The 26,566-nt window shown below is 40.3% G+C and overlaps 1 protein-coding gene across 2 annotated transcripts in view; it reads left to right on the top strand.

Annotated features, from left to right (window-relative positions):
• The window catches only part of MEGF10 (multiple EGF-like-domains 10), an 81,179-nt gene that overhangs the window by 46,403 nt on the left and 8,210 nt on the right, over nt 1-26,566 (top strand). For both annotated transcript variants that reach the window (XM_010566068.1, XM_010566069.1), the window contains exons 12-17: nt 1,232-1,334; nt 11,076-11,222; nt 13,453-13,587; nt 13,959-14,087; nt 22,250-22,378; nt 24,078-24,206. In XM_010566068.1, the coding sequence (XP_010564370.1) occupies nt 1,232-1,334; nt 11,076-11,222; nt 13,453-13,587; nt 13,959-14,087; nt 22,250-22,378; nt 24,078-24,206 (772 nt within the window). The remainder of the gene's footprint in view (nt 1-1,231; nt 1,335-11,075; nt 11,223-13,452; nt 13,588-13,958; nt 14,088-22,249; nt 22,379-24,077; nt 24,207-26,566) is intronic.

The following is a 26,566-nucleotide window of genomic DNA, read 5'->3' as shown; positions in this document are numbered from 1 at the left end:
TGATTATATGCAAAGGAAATTCTTAATCTTTTCTTTTTTTTCATATAAAAATGTATTGTTGAAATGAGCAAAAGGCTCCTTATACACGAGTAATGTAAGATTTTGTTCTACTTTAGACTTGAAAGACTGGGTATTGAATAGCTAAATTCTGTGGAACTCAGTAGAAATGTAGGCATGAACATCAAAGAACAGCGGATGAATTTTCATATAGGTTTTATTCTGATTTTTAGTGTGACTGAGAACAATTTTTAGCCTCAAATTTAAATGATTGGGTTTTAAATCTGACATGCTTTTTCCTTTTTTGCCTTTTGTGTGGGTAACCCCACAGCCAAAACCTGACCTTTTTCATTGTTTTTTAATTTGGTTTGTAAAGATTTTGCACTTTTCAGTTCCACAGATTGATTTTTGTATGGAATTACCCCCAAATGTATGTGCCACCTTCTACGGAAGAAGCAGAAAAGGCAAATTCAAATGTTTAGAAGTAGCTCCATGAAAATCAGCTGTGCCCTTTTGGCACAGCTGAATACACCAAGAGGAATGTTCAACTTGTAACTTTATTTTCTCTTGTTGGTTCAAAAAATGTTGCATAGTGAAATAATAATTTTGTTTTGTGTACTGTCTCATAGCCAAAGAGCTTCTCTTTTTAACATAGTATATGCTGTAGTGCAGAGGGAAGGATTTTTAATCAAGAGAGTGATACGGTTTGCATTGTTTTTGCAATAAACTTCACACTGAAGATGTATTTTAATATAATGTTTTACTATTCTTTTTTAGAAATTGTGGCTCTGTGTGGTATCCTTTTTGACCAATACATAAAGACCTCAGGATCTGAGACAGAAAGGAGACTGAATTGCTTTCCCATCAAGGGACTCGCAGGTCTTGGAGTAGGAACTCAGCTGTTAGGGAAATTAGAGGGACAGTACAAGAAAGCCTTCACTGCAGCCTCTGATAGTGTAGGTTACTGTGTTCTGAAACACCATCTCCAGCTCCATTAATCTGGGATTTTTCAAGGGAATGTAATTAATTCTTTATCATCCCCTCTTAAATGAAAGACTGAAAAAGTAGGACCCTAAAATGTTACAAAAGACAGAAGCTTTTTATATTAAGAAAGCAGATTACGGATTCAGGAGAGATCTGTGGTTGCTTTTTGAGGCAGGACTGACCAGAACTTGTTCTCTTCTAACTACCAGTTGTCGTCATCTCTGGGCTGGTTTTTTTTTTGTTGCCACAGGACGGCACGTATGGTATGGATTGCGCTGAACGCTGTGACTGCAGCCACGCAGACGGCTGTCATCCCACCACGGGTTACTGTCGCTGTCTGCCGGGATGGTCAGGTACAAAAGAGACTGTTGTGAAGGTCAATGAGAGTTTCCACTATGGTGGGACTTGGTCTTGCCTTTCGGTTTTGTGGGTAGAGGAGGAGTATGTGGGGTTGGAAGGAGAAAAGGGCCAATTCTGTGGCTGCTGTTTCCCTTCTGTGATTCACAAGTGTGGAAACTTTGTTGAGCATGGGATCTGCAGAAAACTGGGAATAGAAGGGGAAATCTTAAAACTTGGGTGCCTCCTCAGTATGATTCCTTATGAAACTGGTGAATAGCTGTAAATATTCAAGGCTGTGCTGGCAGCTTTGATAGGTAAAGCATCGCATCCAGGAACTCAAAAAGCTTTGCTCAGGTAGCCAAAAAGAGGATAAATTGTGCAGAAGCTGTGCTGCCATTTCTCAAACTTTTGCGAAAATTACGTTTCTCTGCACATACATAGTTCTGTGTGAAAATTGTTGCACTTTTTTCAGAGTTTCTCCAGCATTTCCATGTTTTCAAGAACTATATATTTATTAATTCATCAAAATTTGTGTTTGGCACTGTTGTTGTACTCTCTCGTTTGTGGAAAGCAAGTTTTTTTGAAAATATGACAAAACTATGCAGAAGGGCAAGCTATCATGAAATGTTCCCTTTTTCTCTAGGAAGTAGTTTTAGTTCTCACATAGATTTTTAAGTTCCAAATTTTGGGAAAACTTGGGAAGACTCTTCCATCTTCAGTAAGGATTAATTAATTGACACTATAAATTTGCCCCTCTTGGAGTGTTCTGGGCTTTGTGTCTCACTGTGATACTGTAGTTTTGTGAGGGTCAGGTTTCATGTTACCTGTCTGTATGGACTCCTTCCATTTAATAATGGGAAGTCAGCATGAAAAACACACCTTAAATGAACAAAGCATGTTTCAGCTGTGAAATGGAGATATTTTTTTTTGTGATTTCAGGTAGAACCTAGTATTATTTATTATCCACTCATTTGTAAGTTAATATTTTCCCTAACTGACAGCCAGGTTCATGATATAACTGTTTTCTTTTTTCTCTGGTGCTTTCAGACATAGTAGATGGAGGTGAGCAGACAGTCTGCAGCAAGTAATTTATTTGACAAGCTTAGCAAATCATTGTGCTCACAAAAGTTTGTGTAGCACTTATGACTTCTTCAAATAGAGTCTTTACTGAGTTTTTTCCAAAACTTTGATTTATATATGCCTTTTTTTTGGTAGCTCTGTAGATGGATCACAGGCATTTTGTTCAAAGTACCTAACGCTCTGTGTCTACAGTTCAGGTTGACTAGTTGCAGTTGATTACAGCTTACCTGGTGTTTTTTCTACTTTCTGTTCTAATAAACATGACTTTTATTATTATTGGGGGGGTGGGGGGGTGTAGGAAGAGGAAATCTGTAGTGTATACAGAACCCATTTATTATTTGTGCAATTTGTCTGTATATTAAGCTTCTGCTAAGTTCTTTGAGAACGCCTGTCTCACTGTTGTGTCTTCCCGTTGTCACCCTTTTTGGTGTGAAGGAGAAAGGCTTCCAGAGCCAGCACTCACCTAACTGAGCCAGGAGTTTGTGGGTTTTATTTTCTTGCCACAAACTGCAGTGTGACTTACCATCACCCACTCAGATACCACTGGGAAATGACTACCACAAGAGTGCAAAAATAATTAAAGTTATTTGAGCAAATTATGAAAAAATACTATTAGCCTTATGCCATCTATTGCTGTTTTGTGAGACACTACTTTGTGTTTATTTTGTTATGTTGTTAATGGCCTTTGATGACTGTTCTTACTTTCAGGTAGTTTCAAGTAATTTTGTGTGTGTGTGTTTGGACACACTTTCTCAAACTTATATTTGGATCTGCTCAAAATATGATTTCTTAAATTAATAAATGTATTAAGCAAAGAATACCCACATTAAAAACATGTGAACAGTTGCTGATCTTGAGCAACCATGGTGTAGGCAGTTAGAGCCGTTCACAAGTTCCAGATGTACTCAAAATACATATTGTGAGTTTTCTAAAACTGAGACAAATCATCAGAGACCAAAAGTATGTTAATGAATGAAGCCAGATTAAAATAGATAGTTTTGAAAGGCCATACTAAAAATCCAGCAACTTTTTGTAACAGGTTATAAAAATTACCTAGCCAGTGTGGTATAACTGACCTGGGATGTGACAAAGGTTTCAAGCATAGCACAAACCCTGACTGTGCTTGAACCAAGGTATTGAAAAGGAGACAATATTTTTGCTTCAAGTGAAATCTTATTTTGTCTTCATATTTAGAAGGAAAAAGATTTCACTAGAAGGAGACTTCATGTGCAATTATAGATAAAACTGAGTATCCATGCATGGATGACGTTAATGGCATTTACACAACAGCGTGTGTAACAAACTAGTTTCAACATGTTGGTGATGTCTAGACACACAATTTGACATAAACGGCATAGTTTGCTTTATACCCAGTGTCTGGAAAAATCCTCCTCCCACACTTCACATGTCAGAGAAATACCCATGAGGAATCTGGTCTTTGTGTAGATACTTATATTTAGAATGATCAAAAAAAGGAGAGAATACTTTAGAAACAGGTTCTCAAATAGCTGTACTGTAATGTTACATTGCAGAGATAGCATTAGATTGTAGGATTAAGAAGAGAGGTTGTATACATATTTATATGCATAATAGGTGGAGAAGCAGATGGAGGATTTGTGAAAATATAGGAAGGTACTAAAATGCAACAAATTATGTTAGAATAGCTTAGATTTTTCCTGTTACATTTGTTAAAGTAACCATCAGACTTACGAGGGTTTGGTAGTTAGTGTTACCTACCAAAAAAAACAAAGAGAAAGAGAAACTGATTTTTGGATCAGTCTAATACTTATCTAACCCAAATGAAGGATTTACTTGTTTAAAAACCAATGGGTAGGTAGTGTTAAAAAATAAGTACATTTGAAGAAGCTTAAAAAGGTGAGTTTGTGAGTCTTTTTTCTTTTTCAACAAGAATAAATTGATGAATCCAAGGTGAACTTCCCCAAATGTTTTGATGCCACCAAAATTATATAAAGTTTCTGAAAAGATATTTTAAATGCAATGTTTTTCTCAGCCCTGTGAACAGAGCAGTTGTCTACGCTTTCCCCAGGGAATTTCATTAGAGGGAATAGTTTATATAACTTTGCAGAAATAAATGAAGGGTGGAAGAATTTTCCCTTGCCGGGTAACACAGTTGTACCATAACGCTGGGGAACAGGAAACATGCTGCATGTTGAGGGGGGGTCACTGGCCCGACGGGTGCTGGGGGAGCTCTGAGCTGCTGAAGGGGGCACAACTGCTATTCTCGTGTATGAAAGGGCAGCCTAGCTAACATGCTACCCTTTAGTTTAGTCTTAAGATAGAGCTGCAGCTGAGCACTGGGTCAACAACAAGATGCTATATGGTTTAGGTTTTTTAAGTAGTTTTTTCTCTATTTTTTTAACATGCCCAATGTATTATCTTTTGCTCCTTACATCCTAGTTATGAACGAGAGTGTGAGTTCAGTTATTGACTATTGCGTTGTCATGAGCTGTTATAAAAGTCAAGAAATAATTAAGATTGGTTTTAATTAGGTTCTGTTTTAATTTAGGGTTTCTGTTTTTAATTTAGGTTCTGTTGCCTAGGACGACACTTACATTTTTCATCCTAAACAAAACTGACTTTGTTTATAGGACACCTGTTAGAAATTGTGCCCTCCCTGTAGTTTACACCAAGTGCTCCCTGTACAGCAGCTTAATTCTGCTTAGAAAAGCAAGAGTTAAGGGTGATGTTTTTGTCCTGGTAATCTGACCATTCCATCATGTTCCAGGAGCCACATGACAGGATGGCACAAATGAGAAACATTTGCCCACACAGAGGATAATGTCTGCCCAAACACTCTCATCCCTTGACATTTTCACTGTATCTTATAAATAACTTTTCTTCCTTTGGAGGGTGCGCAATAGCTAGACAATGGAGAAGAGTAAGAACCATTAAAATAAAAAGTGGAAGAAAGACACAGAAAATGCACTCCCCCAATAGGGAACGATAAGTAATTCTCCTAACAATTTATACCAAAACTTTAAGCTAATTTCCATTAAAAGCCACCTCTACCAATTCTCTCAATGACCACAATCCAGCAAGCACCACCGTAACTGTTAATTTCATCCCTTAATCTTATCTGTTCTGCAAGCAGCTGTCAAAATACAGTTTTTCCAAATTGCCTAAAAGATTAGAGAATTCATATTCTCGCAAACTGAGATTTCGCATTAAAGCATTGTAAAAAGGGCAAGGGTTATTGTCCAGACAGTTTATTTATTACTGTATTACAGTGATGTGGGTGTTACTGGTAACACATTACTATTGTGCTTTCTTGGGTGCAGTTCTGCCGGACCTTTCTGTTTGTGAAGAAATGTCATGTCATACTGATACGACATTTGTTATTTTTAAAATCAATTTAAAGGTTGTGCAGTGCCAAGGATTGTGAAATACCACTAGTCTGCTAGCTGTACCAAAACAATAGCATTGGTTTATGGAAAAGACAGATGCAGTAATATCAGCCTACATTTTACCAGCGTGCATAGTATTCATCCATATGCGACAGCAGATAGGGAGCTGGTGACTTTTTGCTGTGCCGGACACCTGCTGACACTAGTCAGATTGCCCATCACCAGACGTATTGTTTCTGTGAGGAAGTGCTGTGTCTTTCCATGTGCTCCTGACGTTATTTCTAAGAGGCACATTTGTTGCTGGATTATAACAGGGAGGACTGTCATCTGACACCCACCCCACTGATGCAAATAACCAGGTCCCCTGGGAAGCATGAACTAGAACTCTCCCTTGCTCCTTAGCTTTTAATGCGTGCATATTTTTTACCCCTCCTACATAGAAGAAAAATACTTTTATAAAGGAGTACTGTCATGGGTCTCCCTTACCTTAAGACTGAGAAATGAGCTGCTGCTGGAACAGCATGTGTGATGCTGGTGCCCCATTGCACCCAAGCCAAGAACCTCTTGCAAGAAACATGAGTTTCCCTCAACCTTGGCCAATTTCCCCTGGGCTCCTGAAGCACAAGGTCCCATTGTGATGAATAGCCAGTGAGCCGCAAAGTGAAATTGTATGTGGCCACTGTGTCATGATAAACAGCATATTTACTTTCCAAACTTAGGGAGATGAATCCTTCAATAAGATGTCTGGCCTACCCTGTGTCTGGACTTCACTGTGTCTTTATCTCTATTTCCTATGGATTGTGGTGGGTCTTTACGTGGAAGAAATACGACTCTTTTAGAAGAACTTTAAATCAGTAGATTAAATGCATTTATTTTCTACCTATCAAGAAGGTAAGAAAAGGAGAAATACTATTTTCTTATGACTAAAAAAAATGAAAAGAAGAGCACCATTGGAGTGGATAACAGTATGTAGCAACAGTACGGCCTTCAGAAAGATACTGGGGATATCTCAGAAGTGATTCTTCCACTAAAATTTGCAGATACTGATGTTTGCCTTCAAACTCTGGTACAGCACTGGTTTTGTTGACAAGCTTTTGTAGCTGGCTTCCTACCAAAACTTGCGGCTGCAAATTCTCCTGCTGCTGCAGTGAAGAAGCAGCAGCCTGAACTTCTAGAGAAAAATCTTTGATCCTTTCATTAGCTCCTTAATTTGAGACACTTTTATTTAGTCTTCTGGCTATCTTCAACTAGGGAGCAAGGTACTTCCCTTAAAGACAGTGAGAGTACTTCTAAATAGTGCCTATGAAGTTTTTCACCACTTCCCTGTGCTGTTTCTCCCCTTTCTTTGGGCTGCTTATCCAGCATTTGACAGAGAAGAAGGGAAGCAATTCTCACCATCAGAAGTCTCAGCTTCCTTGAACAGAAGTGATCTAGTGTTTTTTTTCTCTTAAATATGAAGGGTGAGATCTTGGACCATAATGGATATGTATCATTAGCTTTAATGACATCAAGATTTCCACAGGTTTTGAGGGATTCATCATTTTCTTGTTTAGGCTGTTGTATATGCAGTTTAGCTCTGACATATGGGAAGTACACCAATATACAAATAGGTTTTAATTCTGAGAGACTATACTGGAAAGTTCCATGTGTTGTGAAGATAAATTGTATAGCAAATACATGTTCTTTATGAAAAAAATTATTTTTAATGTTTGGATGGCTTTGTATCAGACTAATGGAAACATAATAAGCTGGAAAATAGCACTTAGTCCAATAATAAATTTGCCTGGGAAGATTGTTAGAAATAATTGATAGATTTTTTTCCCCTTCGAGTGCTAAAAGAAATTAGCTCTCCATTGATCTGACTTGGATGGATCATTGAGTCTCAACTTAAAAATATAGCATAGGGAGTATGTAAACACTCTGCTAGCATGGGCGGAAACACTGGTATCCCTAAAGAAGTATTTACTTCATTCATGCAATTACGAATGCTGGGGGAATGCTGATTTAGATGTGAGGCCCCCAGCATAAAGCACTGGGCATTAAATGCATGAGCATTTCTTCAGAGCAGCTTAGCTGAAGTTTATCATGACCATTCAGCTATTGCCTAGCAACTTGTGAAGGCCATCAAAGAGCTCTTTGTCCCTAGCTCTGGCAAAAACATCTCCTCACAGATATCCTTATCAGTATTAAAATCAACATGAAAACTTATCAGAAACAACTTTATTGCATAAGAGACTAATACTTACTTGAAATTGTGGCAATCATAAGCCAGTACACTGTTGATACCATTGTTGTAAAAGCTAAGCCTAATCTTGCTTTGTAAGTTCTAGTAAAAATGTTTCTTTTTCCTCACTAATTTCTAGCTTTTCTATAAAAGCATAGCTTGCTTTGCTGAAATTTCATATAAAGCATCAGAGTCTGGAAAATTCTTATTTTTCAATCCTTTTAATATTTCTAATCTATTCCTTCTCAAAAATACATGTATTTGATTTATACAGCTGTAAGATGTGAAAATCAGTTTCTCATTTTTAAGTGACTTGTGATCTTATCTAAATAACAGTGAATGAGTGAGATTTAAAGCTTTTTATAAGTAGAGATGCAATACGTCACAAAATGAATTTGTATTCTGCTTTACTACATTCATTGTTGACACACACAGGAGTGAAATTGATTTTGCTTATGATCAATGGTGAATATAATAAAATTCCTTTTATAGTGAAACAGAAGTACTATTCAGCACTTTTTCAGTATATTATATTGTCATAATTGTTATTCAGTGATATTTAGGATACACTGTTTCTTTGCTAAGTAGAGGGGTATCATTCTTCACCTGACTACCTCTTCATAGGGGGTGAAAGTGGGAAAGGAAAGGTCATTTTTCCAGTTTCTGTAATGCATAATTTTCCCTGTTATGTACTGGGGGAACTTTTTCCTTTTTCATTTTTAATGGTAGTTGTTGGCACTTTTAAGTATTGTGGCTCTATGCAGCATGGGGCCCATTATCTTTTCTATCCCAATGTGCCCAGTATCACCCTTTGACACTATGCTGTCATAAAGCATCCTCTGTGCACAGATCAAGACGATATAATTGAGCCTGGTGTTATTGTATGTCACTGGTCTGCATAATCTCTGATAATGCACTATGGTAACTCTTGGCAACCACTGACTTGTTAATAGTGACCATTGTATACTGAACACCACTGAAACCCATCAAGACTCTGTGAAAAATGTCTTTTCTTTAGCAGGGTTCACTGAGTGTATGATATGACAGATAACACTCACGTGAACAGAATGCCAGACTTAATTCTGAAATGCTCTGCATGTGTCTGCTTACGCTTTCACAGACTTACAAACCCGAGTTTGCAAATTTGGGAACCTCAAGCAGAGCAATCTTATGTGTCTGAAATAAGTGGTCTTGTTTCTAAAAAAATGCTGTGATCTCATCCTGCTCATGTGCATCAGCATCTCTCAAAACCAAACCATTCTTTTTTATCTATTTATCCACAAATCAGGAGTTAATGAAAAAGTTCACCCAGGCTACTGAGAAGCAAGTCTACACTGCCTCTCAAATGTAGATGAAGATAGAGGAATGACATTGCCTATGCAGGCAAAAATGGAAAAGTAATGATATAAGAAACCTTTTAATTTTCTTTACAATAAATTTGTTTTAGGTCAGTATTAACTAGTGATCATTGTACAGTTAGGGCTTTTAGGTGGCGTGTGTACTGTCTGCTGCTGATTAGCCTCTGGATTCTAAAAGGCAAATGTTTTCGCTCTTGCTGGTGTTGGTGCAATCCGTTGAGCCACATATTTGATTATTCCATCTGTTGATTGTCTTGCAGAGAAACAAACAATTTGAGAGTATGGAGCTTCACCTTTCCTCTATTTAGAGAGTTAGTCTTTGGATATAGGCAGCTTTACATGGCACATGCTGTGGGGGTTGAGGAATCACCTCTGAGTCTGTTCTATCAGTAAACAGTGTAATTATTCTTCAGTATTGTTATGAACAGTAGGTTTTGCTCTTCAAAGTTAAAAGATCTTTTTCTTGTCACATGTGAAACTGTTTTGCTTTTTTAGGACTCTGGCAGGCAGTGAACCTGTGGCATATTTTGCTGGAAATACTTACAAAGCAAGACATGCTTGTGGTTGGATTCAATCCACTTTTTCCCTTAGCGAAGGGCTTCATTCAGTAGAGGCGCTACAATAATACTTAATTGTTAATGCAAAGTACTGTAGACACAATATGGTCTGAGTTCCACAGTGGTGCCTGCTGGCATTTAACATGCAGCATGCTTTTAAAAAGCAGATAGTGGAAGAAACAAACAGGAAAGTTATATTTAATATTGCTGCATTGCAAAGACAAAAACCATCGCATGATTGGATTATTATAATTAATGGTTTGTATTATGATTTATGTATAGGGGTTCAGGTTGTGGCCATTTTATAATGAATTTTGTGCCAAAAATAGTTAGACAAAGCACTGACTGACCAGCATCCTTAACACTGTTGCAGCTAAGCATTTTGGAATGCTCACATGGTGTGTTTGGAAACCCTTTGTGTGTGCTACATTTTTCCATTTGGTATGAGGCTGAGCACTAATCAGCTCACCACTAATTAGAAATCATTCTGTGTCCTGCACCCCATTATTACACAAAATTATGTCAGACCTTAAGAATTTTTACATTCAGAAGGAAAAGTTTCTGCAATACCTTTTGTCATGCATCTCCCTAACATAAAATTTGAAAATAAGCTTTTACTGTTTTGAAACAGCCATTATGGAGGAAGCAAAAGCAATTATTTTGCTGCAGTTGAATTACTTTCTACTTTTGATTCTTTTTATTGATACCAGTGGTGAAAGTGAGAGGAATAAAAGAACTCTTAAAATTTTTATATTTATAAAGGTCTTGGAAAATTATGGAAATCTTTATACTATTGAGAGGTTTGCATTCATCTTTGTAGATCTTAAAGTATTGGTGGGCAGAAAGCCTGGAGGTAGCATCCCGTGGAGCTCTTATATGGCATGTAAAACTGCAGAAGTGCTTTCCTGTTACACAACTCAGGATCAGCCCTTATGTACATCTCATCAAAACTGGAATACGAAAGAAATTCACTGTTCTGGGGGAAGGCAGGAGTGGAGATGCAAATTTACCTTGTTCTTGTTCTATTTTCCTGATGTTAGTAATATGTATTCATAAATGGGTTTTGTAAGCTGTGTTTTAAAAATGAGTCCTCTGAGGACCAAAGTTTTAAACTAACTACACATAAGAGTTCTTTACAAAGGCTGACAGTTTCATTTATTTATGGTTGCAGGCATTCACTGTGACAGTGTGTGTGCTGAGGGACAGTGGGGTCCAAATTGCTCATTGTCTTGTTACTGCAAAAATGGAGCATCCTGCTCTCCGGATGATGGAATCTGTGAGTGTGCACCAGGATACAGAGGCACCACTTGTCAGAGAAGTAAGGACAAAATAAATGCTTTAAAATCTCTGTTTCTCCCTCCCTTACTTGGAGTACATGTCATATAATACTATAATGCTTTGTTAATTATAGTATGAAGTACTATGAAACAGTCCCTGATTGGACATTTTGTCAAAATGTATGAATATACATGAATAAGTGTTATCTGAAATTAACAAATGTTTCCAACTAGTAGTGCTCTTCTTGTTATGGTACAATTTTATTCACTGTCTGTGCCATAATGTCATTATACACAGGACTTTCTAAGAAACAAATTTAGTAGGGGATTCCATTCTAAAAGCAAGCATTTCCAAATGTGATTGAATGATGAACATTAATTTTGTAATAGGTATTTTGGTAGGTAAATAAAACATGCATGAGTTTCAGAAGCTAGAAACCTTAGCTTCCTATTGAATTTGGTAGGAATCATTGGCTTAGTTATTGCTTTTTTTAACACTTAGTTTGAAGCAGCAAAGAAAGGCCAGTGGGATCAGGCCTCACAGTAAGCAGAAGGTATGATAGGTACCCATAGTTGCATTTGAAAAATTTGTCTCTGTAAAATTTAGATGTTACAAGATGAGAGATACAGATGAACTGAGGCAAATCGTACCAGAAACAGAGAGGCAAAAGTAAGATGATGTGCAAAATATCTACCCTCCCAAGAAGATTTGTCACAGTCTGCCAGCAGTCTAGCTGTTTTCAGTTTGAATTGTTGAAACTGTGAGGTAAAGGTGTTCAGAGAAGAGAAACGTGAGTCCTCTGCACTTGGGAGGGTAGCCTTGTTTTCAGAGGAGGTCTCCCAGAAACAGGGTCAAGAAGCAGGTGGGGTAAGGCCAAGCAGAGATGCTCTAGGTCCTCCAAGAGGCTTAAAAGGCAGGAGATGACATGAAATGATTACTAGAAGGTAGAAGGAGAACCAGAGGATGATGCAGTCCTAACAGTCCAGGAATGGCAAGATTTCAAGCTGAAGAATGTGATTGCCTATGGCACTATTAAATCCCACCTTAGTGTGGCATTAATATTCCTTAAGCATTTCTAAGTGCAGTAATTATTCTCACTATCTAATCTCTAAAGGCCTTGCAGTTAATCAGTTAATCCAAAGGCAGACTTAAGTGTAACACTACATGTAAAAATGTTCCTTGTGTTTTGGAACTGTGCCTATAACCTGGACAAGAGGCTTCCAGTCCAGTGGCTCTCAGAGCCCCTCTCTGATGTGCAGTCTGGAGGCTGGGAAGACAAAGGTCATATGAATAATTTGGATTCCAGTCAGAAGTGCCTTTTCGGTAAACAGGAAGACCTTTTGGCACTGTTTCACTTGGAAAAGTTAATCTCTCTAGAGAGATCTGGCCACATAACTTGTATCAAGTGTGTAATTAAAAGACTGAATCTTGAATGAAATTAAAATATTGAAAAGATTCCAAGTTAGTTTTTGCCAGTGCTAATTGCCTCTGTGCAACAGGTATTTCTTTTGATGTATTACCTAATATTGCAATTTATCAGGAATAAATGCCAAAAAGGGTTAGAACAACAAAGGAGATTTTATGTGAGTCTTTTTTATTATTATTATTCACTTTTGTTTTTCTTTTTTTAAAGAAACTAGTGACTTTAGCATAAGAATCAAGTGGATGACTCTGTATTCCTGTCTCAGGTTCTCTAAAAGTTAGGTGATGCATAGCTGTCTGCACTGTGTAATGAATACAGTGAGTATCTAAATCAAAGGATGACTGGAAAACATTTTTATGTTTTTTCTCAGTGAAAGAATGGCTATTTGTATTCCAAGTTAGGAAACACATAAGAAGTCAAGGTCTAAGATGATCCTACTCATCTACAAATAAAACTATACACTGTATTTTTTTAAATTACTTTTCTTCAAATATGCTTTAAAAGATGTTCATGTTGTAGAGGACATATAATGTATTGCCAAATATGTATCATATGTAAAGTATATATGTATTTCAAACATAACCCAAGTACAGTGTGGCCTGACAAGTAATAGAATGTCAACTAAGTCATCACTAACTGGAATATAGTAAACCCTTGAGGAAGATGAGCAAATCTCCTTTCATGAGTGTAAAGCATTGAATTCTATGAATAATAACAGCTACCATTGCAACTCTTGTGTATTTAGGAAGCAGAGCTAATTCAAAGTCAGGAACAAGTGCACTGAAGAGTAGTCCATGGCTATATGGAAAGTGCAGGAAGCAATGACTGTTTGTTCTTTTGATTCCAGTTTGTTCCCCTGGGTTTTATGGCCACCGCTGCAGCCAGACATGCCCCCAGTGTGTACACAGCAGTGGTCCCTGCCACCATATTACTGGCTTATGTGACTGCTTACCTGGATTTACAGGAGCCCTCTGTAATGAAGGTACAGGTTGTAATAAAGATTCTATGGGATGCAGAGACCAAGCACTGTAATAATTTTCATTCCATCTCTTGGAAACTATAAAACCAAAAATCATTTCTGTTGTAGTATGTGCAGTTTATAAATTAGGAATCTTAAGCAGATTTAAGCTGTTTGAACATTTGATCTTGAAGTATGAAACCCACTGTATTCTTATTTGTATTATTTGTATAATGAGTATGTATAATGGGCTTACCAGAATTTATGCCTTACTTTAACATTATACTAAGCAATATATTTCTTGATCCAAATATTAGTTGCTTTCTCCTGAAATAAAGAAAATACAATCTTGTTCTGATTATTAAGGAGCTCTAATTCTAACAACTTTTTCTCAGTGTGTCCTAGTGGCAGATTTGGCAAGAACTGCATTGGAATATGCACCTGCACCAATAATGGAACATGTAATCCTATTGATAGATCCTGTCAGTGTTACCCGGGCTGGATTGGTAGTGACTGCTCTCAGCGTAAGTATCAGCTTTTCTTCCTTTATTTTTAAAACAATGAATCAGGGTTTGGCTATTTAAATTCTCTACTTTTTGGTAAAGAAACACTCTCTAAGTCAGAATTCAGGACTTCATGGTATATAAAGATGAGATCCTAAACTTTTCTGCATTTCATTGGCACTATCAGAAACACATTTATACTATGATTTTTCTAATAAGTGGGCTGGAGCATATGACAAGAGGGAACAATTTTCAGTCTTCCACTGTCCAAAGAGTTGTAGAGAAGCTGGATCAGACTTGTTTCAGAAGTGCACCGTTAAAAGACAAGAGGCAATGCTCACAGGTTGCAACAAGGGTGACTTTAACTAGATACAAGAAAAAACATCCTTACGGTGAGAGTGGTCAAGCACAGCAACTGCACAGGGAGGCTCTGAAGTCTCTAGTCTGGAAGAGGTTGTGAAATTATCATCACTGAAGATCCTTTGAGCAGGATGTTGGACTAGTTGATGCTAGAGCACCTAAATCTTCCAACAGGAAAAAGTCTGTGACTTGATGAATCTTGCATTGCAGAGAGGGTTCTTGACCTACTGTTTACTCATCTGTAATTATTTAGTCTTATCACAGAAGTGTTGTGAACATCCCAGGTCTTGTATAGTCAGGATAGTCTTATGAATTACAGAGGTGTTATTTTGCAAATAAGGAGCTGAGGCACTGAAATACAGGGTGTTTTTTCTTATTACTGTTGCATAGAAAGCTACTAGCAAGGCTCAGAACAGAGCCAAGATTTTCTCAGATACAAGTTAGTGCTCTGGCTGCAAGACCATCCTTATTCTTGTTAAACATTTGAGCATTTTGTTAAGAAATTTTTCACTATGACTTGTTTTAAGTGTTTATAACTTTCTGATGGATTTTTCTCTTTCTTTCTTTTATAGATGTCTCACAGATACACTTTTTTAGTGTCTTTCTACCTCACTCAATAAGTATTGTCTTGGTATGGTAAACTCAGTGCAGACTTTGTTGCTGACTTAAAAAGCAGAAGGGCTAGGCCCTAATTTTATTATGTTTCATCGAGTTATTTTATTAAATAATTAGGGATTCTCCAGATGCCTTGCTGGGTTTATGCAAATTACTGGTGACAGGAAAGAAATATCTGAAGCAAAACTCACGAGAAGCATATCCAATTCCATAAGGTACCAAAATCACAGAATGGTTTGGAGTGGAAGGGACCTTAAAGATCATCTAGTTCCACGCCCCCTGCCATGTGCAGGGACACCTTCCACTAGACCAAGTTGCTCAAAGTCCCATCCAACCTGGCCCTGAACACTTCCAGGGATGGGGCATCCACAGCCTCTCTGGACAACCTGTTCCAGTGCCTCACCACCCTCACAGTCAAGAACTTCTTCCTTACATCTAACCAAATCTACCCTCTTTCAGTTTAAAGTCATTACCTCTTGTCCTATCACTATACGCTCTTGTAAAAAGTCCCCCCCCAGCTTTCTTGTAGGCCCCCTTTAAGGACTGGAACGCTGCTGTAAGGTGTCCCTGGAGCCTTCTCTACTCCAGGCTGAACAACTCCAACTCAATCTGTCCGCATAGATGTGCTCCAGCCCTCTGGTCATCTTCATGGCCCTCCTCTGGACTCACTCCAACAGGTCCATGTCTTTTTTGTGTTGGGGGCCCCAGAGCTGAACGCAGTACTCCAGGTGGGGTCTCATGAGAGCAGAGCAGAGGGGGAGAGTCACCTCCCTCAACCTGCTGGTCATGCTTCTTTTGATGCAGCCCAGGATACAGTTGGCTTTCTGCGCTGCAAGCGCACATTGCCGGGTCACGTGGAGCTTCTCGTCAACCAACACCCCCAAGTCCTTTTCCGTAGGGCTGCTTTCAATCCACTCATTGCCCAGCCTGTATTTGTGCTTGGGATTGTCCCAACACATGTGCAAGGCCTTGCACTTGGCCTTGATGAACTCCGTGAAGTTCTCATGGGCCCACCTCTCAAGCCTGTTAAGGTCCCTCTGGATGGCATCCCTTCCCTCCAGTATGTTGACTGCACCGCACAGCTTGGTGTTGTTGGCAGACTTGCTGAGGTTGCACTTGATCCCACTGTCCATGTTGCCGACAAAGATGTTAAACAGTGCTGGTCCCAATACCAAACCCTGAGGAACGCGCCTCAGTCTGGACATCCAGCCGTTGACAGCAATGCTTTGAGTGCGACCATCCAGCCAATTCTTATGCACTGAGTGGCCCATCCGTCAAATCCATGTCTCTCCAATTTAGAGACAAGGGTGTTGTTCAGGACAGTGTCAAATGCTTTGCACAGGTCTGGGTAGATGACGTCTGTTGCTCTTCCCTTATCCACCAACACTGTAACCCCACTGTAGAAGGCCACCAAATTTGTCAGGCATGATTTGCCCTTAGTGAAGCCTTGTTGGTTGTCACCTGTCACCTCCTTATTTTCCTTGTGCCTTAGCATAGTTTCCAGGAGGATCTGCTCCGTGATCTTGCCTGGCACAGAGGTGAGACTGACCAGTCTGTAGGTCCCTGGGTCTTCCTTTTTTCCTCATTTTAAGAATGGGGGTTATGTTTCCCCTTTTCCAGTCAGTGGCAACTTCCCTGGACTGCCACGACTTCTCAAATATGATGGATAGTGGCTTAGCCATTTCATCTGCCCATTCCCTCAGGACTCACAGATGGACCCCATCAGGTCCTATGGACTTGTATAACTTCAGGTTCCTTAGATGGTCTCAAACCTGATCTCCTACGGTGGGCAGTTCTTCATTCTCCCAGTCCATACCTTTGCGTTCTGCGGCTTGGGTGGTGTGGCTGGAGCACTTGCCAGTGAAGACTGAGCAAAAAAAGTCATTGAGTACCTCAGCCTTCTCCATATTCCAGGTAACCAGGTCTCCCATTTCCTTCCAGAGAGGGCCCACATTTTCCCTGGTCTTCCTTTTATCACTGACGTACCTATAGAAGCTTTTCTTGTTGCCCTTGACATCCCTGGGCAGATTTAATTCTATCAAGGCTTTAGCTTTCCTAACCTGATCCCTGGCTGCCCAGACAATTTCTCTGTTTATTCCTCCCAGGTTACCTGTCCTTGTTTCCACCCTCTGTGGGCTTCCTTTTTGTGTTTGAGTTTGTCCAGGAGCTCCTCGTTCATCTGCGCAGGCCTCCTGGCATTTTTGCCTGACTTCCACTTTGTTGGGATGCATCACTCCTGAGCTTGGAGGAGGTGATCCTTGAATATTAACCATCTTTCTGGGGCCTCTCTTCCCTCCGGGGCTTTATCCCATGGTACTCTACCAAGCAGATCCCTGAAGAGGCCAAAATCTGGTCTCCTGAAGACCAGGGTAGGGAGCTTGCTGTGTGCTCTCTTCACTGCCCTAAGGATCTTGAACTCCAGCATTTCATGGTCACTGCAGCCAAGGCTGCCTTTGAGCTTCACATTCCCACCAGCCCCTCCTTGTTGGTGAGCACAAGGTCCGGCACAGCACCTCTCCTCGTTGGCTACTCCATCACTTGGAGAAAGAAGTTGTCATCAATGCATTCCAGGATTGCTTATGTCCTGCAGTGTTGTCGCTCCAACAGTTATCGGGGTGGTTGAAGTCCCCAGTGAAGACCATGGCTTGTGAACCTGAGGCTGCTTCTATCTGTCTGTAGAGGGCCTCATCTGCTTGGACTTCCTGGTCAGGTGGCCTGTAGCAGACCTGCACTGTAATGTCACCTGTCCCTGCCTTCCCTTTAATCCTGACTCATAAGCTCATAAGGTCTCAGTCAGTTCTTCATCCATCCCCAGGCAGACCTCTGTGCTCTCCAGCTGGTCATTGACATAGAGGGTGACACCCCCTCCTTGTGTCCCCTGCCTGTCCTTCCTAAAGAGCCTGTATCCTTCCATTCCAACACTCCAGTCACAGGAGCCATCCCACCATATCTCCATGATGCCGATAAGATCACAGCCCTGCAGGCATGTGCATGTCTCTAAGTCCTCTTGTTTATTCCCCATGCTATGTGTGCTTGCCCAGAGGCATTTAAGTTGGGCCCCAGTGAAGCTGACTTACTGGCTGGAGTGGCTGGAACTCTTTTGTGCTGCTCCTTAGGTGCCATCCTGCTGACCTGTGATCCCTCTGCAGGCTCTGGGCATCTATTGCTGACACTAGCATTAAACTGGTAGGATTGGGATGGATTGGGGTTTCCCTCCCTTAGCAACTTATTTTAAAGCCCTCTTTGCCAGCTTGGCAAGCCTATGACCAAAGATGCTCTTCCCCTTCTCTGACAGATGCACCCCATCAGCTCCCAGTAGACCAGGTTTCTCAAAGCAAGTCCCATGGTCTAAGTAGCTGAACCTCTGGCTGTGGCACCAGTCCCATAACCATTTGCTGATTCACCAGATTTGACTGGCCCTTTCAAACCCCTTCCCTTTGATGGGAGGATTGATGAAAAAACTGCCTGTGCTCCGGAGTCCCTTACTGCTGCTCCCAGGGCTCTGTAATCCTTCATATTCCTCAGACTGCAGATAATAGTCGGTGGACTGTATGAGGCTTGGTAGTTTCTCGATGACGTCCCCAACACAAGGCGCCAGTAAGGAGTGCAACTCTCTAGAGAGTGTGTCAGGTAGGCAAATGGGTACCTCTGTACCTCTCAGAAGAGAGTCACCTACTACTATCACCTGTTACCTCTTCATAGTTGCGCTGGTTGTTACACAGGGAGTGGATCAGGCTGCCTTACTCAGCTGCAGCATCTCTCCTGATATGACAGGTCTTCCCTCTTTAGTCTGCAGAGTAGTGAAGCGGTTCTGCAAGGGCACCTCAGGCTTCAGGGGAAGTCTCTTCCTCCTGCAGGTCCTTGCTGTTGCAAGCTTCCATTCTTCTGCATTATTGGCTCCCCTCCCTTCTGTGTGTGCCAGTAGGGGAGGTTTTGCCTGTTTGGCCGTGGGCTGTGGGTCCACTGCAGACTGCGCTTGGAACCCGCTACCTAACCCATTCTCAGCCTCCCTGATATTACGCAGCCTTCTCACTGCCTCCTGCAGCTCAGCCACCTGCTGCAGGAGGTCCTCCCCCTTTTGCAGGCAGGTCTGCTGCCTGTCCCTGCCCCAGGAAAAAGGTCCAGGCACTGCCTGCTGTCTGCGGTCTGCACTGCAGCCTCTCCCTTCAGCAGCTCCGTCTGGGTGGAGGCACTGGCCACCGCTGGGATGGATGGTGCAGACCCCCCCAGCCAGAGCTGCAGCGTTTGCTCTCACGAGTGCCCACAATTCTGCCTTGAGGATCAGGTAGGATGTGTGTCCTTGGCCTGTGCAGATGGTCACAGAACAGTGCCACAGTCCACACAGTCTGAAACACATGCATGCCAAAATTTCAGTCAACCCATTTTATGAATAAAAGAAGCTGTACCAGACCCTGATATGTCAAAATTCAAAAGACATTGTGCTGGGGTTTCCAGGGAGGTGCATTTCCTAATAACATGCCTCATTGGTTTATATCATTTACGGTTTGACTGGTTCAGGTTAACTGGCTCTATACCAGTGAGATGTAACATCTGGTCAATTTGGAAAAAAAACCTTTGCTGGCTAAATTCTGTGAAGTGATTAGCATGCACAACTCAATATGATACCAAAATAAATCTTAGGCCTATTGCTGTAGAAGCCAGTATCAACAAAGGTCCCTGTTTTTATGGTAAAATAAGTAGGTAGTTGGGAGAGTAGCAGAATAGGAGTATTTAGGAGGAGGAGGGACTTAGTCACTGAATCAATAACAGGAAAATGGTGCCAACAATATGAATGGAAGCGTCTATTGAGGCTGTGCTCATGGACCGTAACAGAGGAAGTTTATTTGCTTTGTATAAAGGCCTTTCGTTCACATGGAAAAGAATGATTCCATTAATTTCTTTTGGAACTAGCGACCTTTTTGAAACTTCTAACCTTTCGTCTGTATGTGATTTACATTCCTTCTTAGTTGACCACTAATTTCAAACACACAGACACACAAAAAAAATCATTATAAGTCACAACTGAAGTGGAAACAACAAAAAACAAACTTAGTGTCGTGGTTTAAGCCCAGCTGGTAACAAAGCACCACAAAGCCGCTTGCTGACTCCTCCCCCTCCCCCCCAGCTCCTGGTGGGATGAGGAGGAGAAAATATAAAGAAAACCTTGTGGATCAAGACAAGGACAGGGAGGGATCACTCCCCACTTATGGTCAAGGGCAAAACCCAGACTCAACTTGGGGAAAAAACAAAATAAATTTAATTTACTACCAACGAAATCAAAACAAGGATAATGGCAAGTAAACCCAAATCTTAAAACACCTTCCCCCCACCCCTCCCTCCTTCCTGGCTCAACTCCACTCCCAGTTTTCTCTACCTCCTCCACCCCAGCAGCACAGGGGGACAGGGAATGGGGGTTGGGGTCAGCTCATCACAGGTTGTCTCTGCTGCTCCTTCCACCTCAGGGAGAGGACTCCTCACTCTTCCCCTGCTCCAGCGTGGGGTCCCTCCCACGGGAGACAGTCATTCAGAAACTCCTCCGGCGTAGGTAGTTCCCACAGGCCGCAGTCCTTCAGGCACAGGCTGCTCCAGCGCGGGCTTTCCCATGGAGTCATGGCCACCTTTGGGGGCATCCCCCTGCTCCGGCCTGGGGTCCTCCCCGGGCTGCAGGTGGGCATCTGCTCCCCCGCTCCCCTCCATGGGCTGGGGGGGACAGCCTGCCGTCTCACCAGGGGCTGCAGGGGCATCCCCTCCTCCAGAGCACCTCCTCCCCCTCCTTCTTCACTGACCTTGGTATCTGCAGAGGGGTTCCTCTCACATTCCAAAACCACTACTCACTGCAGGTTCCCCTTCTTAGACCTGTTATCCCAGAGGCACTACCACTGTTGCTGATGGGCTCAGCCTTGGCCAGAGGTGGGTCTGACTTGGAGCCGGGGAAGCTTCTGGCAGCTTCTCACAGGAGCCACCCCTGCAGCCCCTCCCCTGCTACCAAAACCCCACCACACAAACCCAAAACACTTAGTACTTTTTTTTGTTTCAATGCAATGTAATATATTTCTTAATGAAGTGAAATTTCGGCAAAGGTAACACTTTGCAAAAATACAGCCCACACATAGATGACTCATTATGCAACCATTTAAAGGATTCAGGAGGTTTTATTGGTCACACACAGGTCTCTGGACAACCAAATCAGTACACAACAATAAGAAGTTATCAGCCTTTTTAAACTTACACAGGAATAAAGCTAAGGCTTCCATGTCTGACCTGTTTCTTCTCTCCTATGAAATACTCCCGTTGTACTTCAACAGAACTATTTTTAAATTATGTATCTATTTACTAAAGAAACGAAAAACCTCAAGATGTGAATCCTAATCAACAGAAAGGGGCTACTCTTAGACTACCCTCTGCACATAGTGGTATTCTGACATGAAGAAAATTGTCTTTTGCTGTCTCTGAATAGTAATCAGCATTTTGGAACCACTTCACTATTCTAATGGCAGCATGTTGTATCAATTTCATTCACCATGACATTTTCAAAGCAGTCAGTAAAATTCTATCTCATAACATGTTGACATGATGGTGAGTGAAAAAAATCTCCACTTCATAGATAATTACTTGTTTTTTAGAAATACTATATTGATTAATGGACCCAAGGAAGCAACTGACTTAACTTGATGAAGGTACAGTCCTGATTATATGCCTATATTTAGGCAATTATGTAGAATCTAACAGTGGAAATACAAGAAGTAAGCTTAGTATTGGGTCTAAAGCTATAGGCTATAAGACGTGTTTCAACCTTCTCTGTTTATTCTCCTTCACCTCTGAGGCTTAAAAGGTGTATCCCTTTGACTATGTTCAACTGAACTGTTTTCAGGTGAAAAAATAAATTAAGAAAGGAAACTTACATGGCTTTTTCTATGAGAAAGCTGGTATGAGTATCCTAGTTCCTGAGTATTAAGTATGTATCACTGGTTTCTTTCACACATTCAATCTTTTTCAGCACTTTTTAGCTAGAGTAAAATGATTCCTTAGTTAAAAAAAATAAATCTTTGGCTATTTGATCAGAAGGGAGCAACCCCAAAAATACATTTAAAAGAAAAACAACAAACCCCAAATGAAGCGGTGGTCATATGTGAATGTAAGCAGCTCTATACATAGGTATCAAGGATCTTTGTCATTTGAGATTAATTAATTGCTCTGGGTTGTTTTAGCTTGCCCACCTTCCCACTGGGGACCAAACTGCATCCACACGTGCAACTGCCATAATGGAGCTTACTGCAGCGCCTATGATGGGGAGTGCAAATGTACCCCAGGATGGACTGGCCTTTACTGTACACAAAGTAAGTGACTTTTGTTATCTGTTCTTAGTCTACAAATCAATGACAGAATTTTCCTTCAGAATTTTCACTCTTCATTCATTGATTTCTTCCCATGCTGCTGAACCTTTTTTGATCCAGAAGATGCAATACATTACCTCCATGGTTGCAGGGAGGCCCCTGTAGAAGCAGTGGCAGAGTGCTGGCCGCTACATTCAGGCTTCTCTTTAGCCTTCCTTTGGAGGAAGACAACTTTTGGCCGCAGCCAGGCATCCCTGTGGAAGAGTCTGTCATGTGCACATGCAGAATGAATGACTGACGTTCAGATGCTACCACTGCAGATGCGTGGTTATGGGTGCAGTCTATAGCATGGATGGTGTCAGCTCTGCAGGTGTTCCCCACAGGGTGGGATGACAGTACCATCTAATTCCTTCCCTCTCTGAAACACCCCCAAAAAGTACTCTAGCAGCAGGGACCCAACAACCAAGATTGTAAGATAACACAGAGCTGACTGAAGCCATGAGAATAGCTTCTGGCTTAGCTGTGGCTGTGGTCTACTGAGGCACAGTCCCTGTTGTCACTGCAAAGTGATCATACAGTACATCTTGCATCTGTAATTGCTACCTCCCGAGGGCAATTGCAACAACAGCTGTAGGTCAGCACTTGTAATTCAAATACTGATATAGAAGCTATTTTATTTGGAACTTAGAAACTTAACTTCACTAGACTGTAATGTTACAATTTAAAAAAAAAAAATTCTTCATGTAATTAATACATTAATACTGATGTTTTTCCCAAGAGATTTTCATTAAAATAAAAATACAAGCTGTGCAGTGACGGGGTGTAGGTATATGGCACCCATTATATGCTGGGTAAGAGTTTATATAAAGTTTGAGAAATAAACATTTGTTAGAGATAGATGTTGATGAAGCTGGCTTCTTATCTTTATCATATTACAGCTTCAATTTGGTTTATCTTCAATCCAAGCACCCCCACTGTCTGTAATCTGGGCACAACCATTATCTTAGAACTCTAGAAAAATAAGACTGCTAACTGTGTTTTGCCTTCAGTGTTTAAATACACATTTTTCATAAAATCAGAACTCTCCTTTTCCAACTGAATAATGTCATAATGGCAGGAAATAACAGATATATTATAGGGCCATATGGATGCAGCTCTGGAAGACATTCACTATACTGGTTCAGCTGTCAGCTATCATGGTTATTTTGCTTCCTGCTGGTGAATAATGATCTCTTTGCAGTGATATGTCTTCTTCATACTGAAATGGTATCTTTGTGAGGAGCTGAGATACAATATGTTATTATTTTTAATTTTTTATGCTTCAACATCAACTGTGCAGAACGTGTGTCCAAAGGTTCATTCATCACTGAACAGACTCCCTGCTCTTGTTCACAAACTGCCCTCTTTCTCCTCCTTCAAATATCTTCTTAAACCCATTTCTCTGAAGAGCCCTTCTTGCTGCCTTCTGAACATCTGCTGTCCGCACAGTTTCCCAACCTCATTTTTATGTAGCTTTTGCCTAATGTGTATTTTAAACCACTTAAAATAGGGTCGGTCTTGATCTACTGTGTGTACAGAATGCCATGTTGAGTAGCAGGGCTACAGCAATGACTTCTCAACAACATACTTAACCAGAATATTTGCATTTTATTTCTAGAGCGGTTGTTTCATGCCTTTTCTTGTCCCCTTCCTTGTATTGCAGGATGTCCCCTAGGGTTTTACGGGAAGGACTGTGCATTGATATGCCAATGTCAGAACGGAGCCGACTGCGACCACATCAGTGGGCAGTGCACCTGCCGCACAGGGTTCATGGGGAAGCACTGCGAGCAGAGTGAGTAGGGATGGGAATTGTTTATGCCTGGTAGCAAATACTGAACCCTGAGCCAACCTTCTGTTGTTTTGACCACAGCTGTGATACAACCTCTTGGATTTAGTGGTAATTTTGATGGAGAAAGAGCTTCAGGAGTTGGACCTCGGCTTTTTCCAAACACTTAAAAGCCCACAGAATTAGTTATTAAGACTGATTACGATTGTGATGGCCATTTCTTTCAATTTGTAGCTACATGGAAAAGGCATTTGTACTACATTCTAGTTGCTTTGGACATAATGCTAAAAAAACCCCAACAACTCTGTCATGTAAAAGTAACAAATGAATCCAAGTAATTTTCATTGGCATAAACCACAATGAAAACTAATAGTTAGAAAACTAAAGTAGTACCACATCAATCCTAGTGGATAGAATTAATCTTTGCAATGTGGTTTTACAATACAATTGGATTACAAAAGCATAATAGATGGCATTTTTTTTTCACATATGTGTGATTCTTTACCCAAGAAAATCAAGAATAACACCACTGATAACAGCGATGGTAAAACATTGTACAACATTAAAAGACTATAATCAGGCTCATAAGCACAGAACCGTTAGTCCGACTTTTGCTAACATTACAGAGTGGTGCTCACACACTTCATGCATTATATTGCAGTGCAGAGGAATCCATTCAACCTACTGTTGTGAAGGTTTAAACCCATCTTTGGCATCAGCGCTGTGCACAAAGCATTGCTTTTGATGTGTGGAGGACACTAAGTATTACCTATAACCAGGACTGATTTAGCTGCATCTAGATCTGAAGGGCTGTGCAGTGGCCAAGATAGCGTGTGTCATACCTGTAACAGAAAGGAGGGGAGGTTACTACCATCTCTATAGACACACTTTATTCCCTCAGCAGTTGGTCTAGCCCCTAGGAGTTATTTTTTTAAGGCTCATCAACATTATGGTAGAACCACTAAAAATTTAGAAGTGGATATTTTTTTTCTAACAAAAATACAGTTGCAGCAAAATCTGAATGGTTTAGAGGAATATATTTACTTCAGTGAAATAATAGGTGGCAGCATGTAATTATTACATATTTAAATTTTCTTATTCCGCTCTGATGATTTCAGTATTTCACTTCAAAGAGCATTATTATTTAGGAAAAGATAAACTTTCTAAGATCCTCTCCTGATGTCATGATCAAAAGATAATTTTGAATACTTTGGCAAATCTAACTTTATTATTATATTTTATAGTTTTTATATTTTATCCTATAATTTGGTAATAATGATTTAATGATATTAAACTAAATGTTTTGGTATTTCTGAATTTGAATGTCAGTTTTAAAAATTGACTTTTTATTCCAGTTCAGGTTTCAAAATGCCAGAGTATATTATGACATGATGGGTTTTGCCCAGCCATTGACTTCAATAGTTATATTCTTGTTTTACTGAATGTAACCAAGAGAAGGAGAGGCTATATAAGCATGAAATTCCACTTGAGTCTGGATTTATCAAGACTGCAAGAACATTTCTCTAAAATCTATTGTGTTACATTATCATGTAAATTATTCTAAATTAGGAATACAGAAAAGATGAGTTAGATATTTTAAAAAGACAAGAAGAAAAACAAATTAGTATAATTACAAAACTCCTGAGAGGTTTCAGAAAATTGAGTCTCAGAAGGGGAAGAAATACCACATTTTCTTAAACCATCAGAACTACAATAATGTAACAAGACACACAGTAACAGAGGTGGCAGTATAAAAGAAATATTTTTTATCAGTGTAGGATAATTCTCTACCATGCTAATTGCCTGATATAGGAGACACTTTGATCAGTAATTAATTATTGTACTCAAATCACCCTGGGAGAGAAAAAATAATTTAAAAGTCTTCCAATTAGCTTATTCTTCATAATCTAGCACTTTTCTTCTGTAGGTAGTTTCTCAGTATATCCATTACAGTATCAAAGTATGCTATAAGCAGCCTAGTACCAGTTTTATTTTTTTATAAATGCATGGTGTATATTAGACTTATTCTTACAGCCCTTATTTCTTGCTCTTTTACCACATCAGCATATTTGTCATATGACATGACACCAGACAGATGTCTGGCTTCACTCATATTTTTACGTGATTTTTCAAGCACTGGAATCTGAGTAACCTGAGAGACCTGACATTCTGGTGTAGAACTGGCATTTTGTTCACATTTTGTCCACTTCTTCACTGTCTTGTACCCTTTAATCTATTTTTTTTCCTTCCTAATTTCACTGCCTTAGTGGCAGCAACATTACAGGTAAAGGACAATCACTTCTGAATGCAACTTCCTTCTACACACACACTCTCTCTCTCTCTCCCCCCCCCCCCCCCACACTTCC

Source organism: Haliaeetus leucocephalus, unplaced genomic scaffold, assembly GCF_000737465.1.
Source record: "Haliaeetus leucocephalus isolate CR32 unplaced genomic scaffold, Haliaeetus_leucocephalus-4.0 Scaffold203, whole genome shotgun sequence".
In the NCBI taxonomy this organism is placed as follows: Eukaryota; Metazoa; Chordata; class Aves; order Accipitriformes; family Accipitridae; genus Haliaeetus; species Haliaeetus leucocephalus.
Note: the sequence above shows the minus strand (reverse complement) of the source record. Positions and strands in the feature narration are given on the sequence as shown.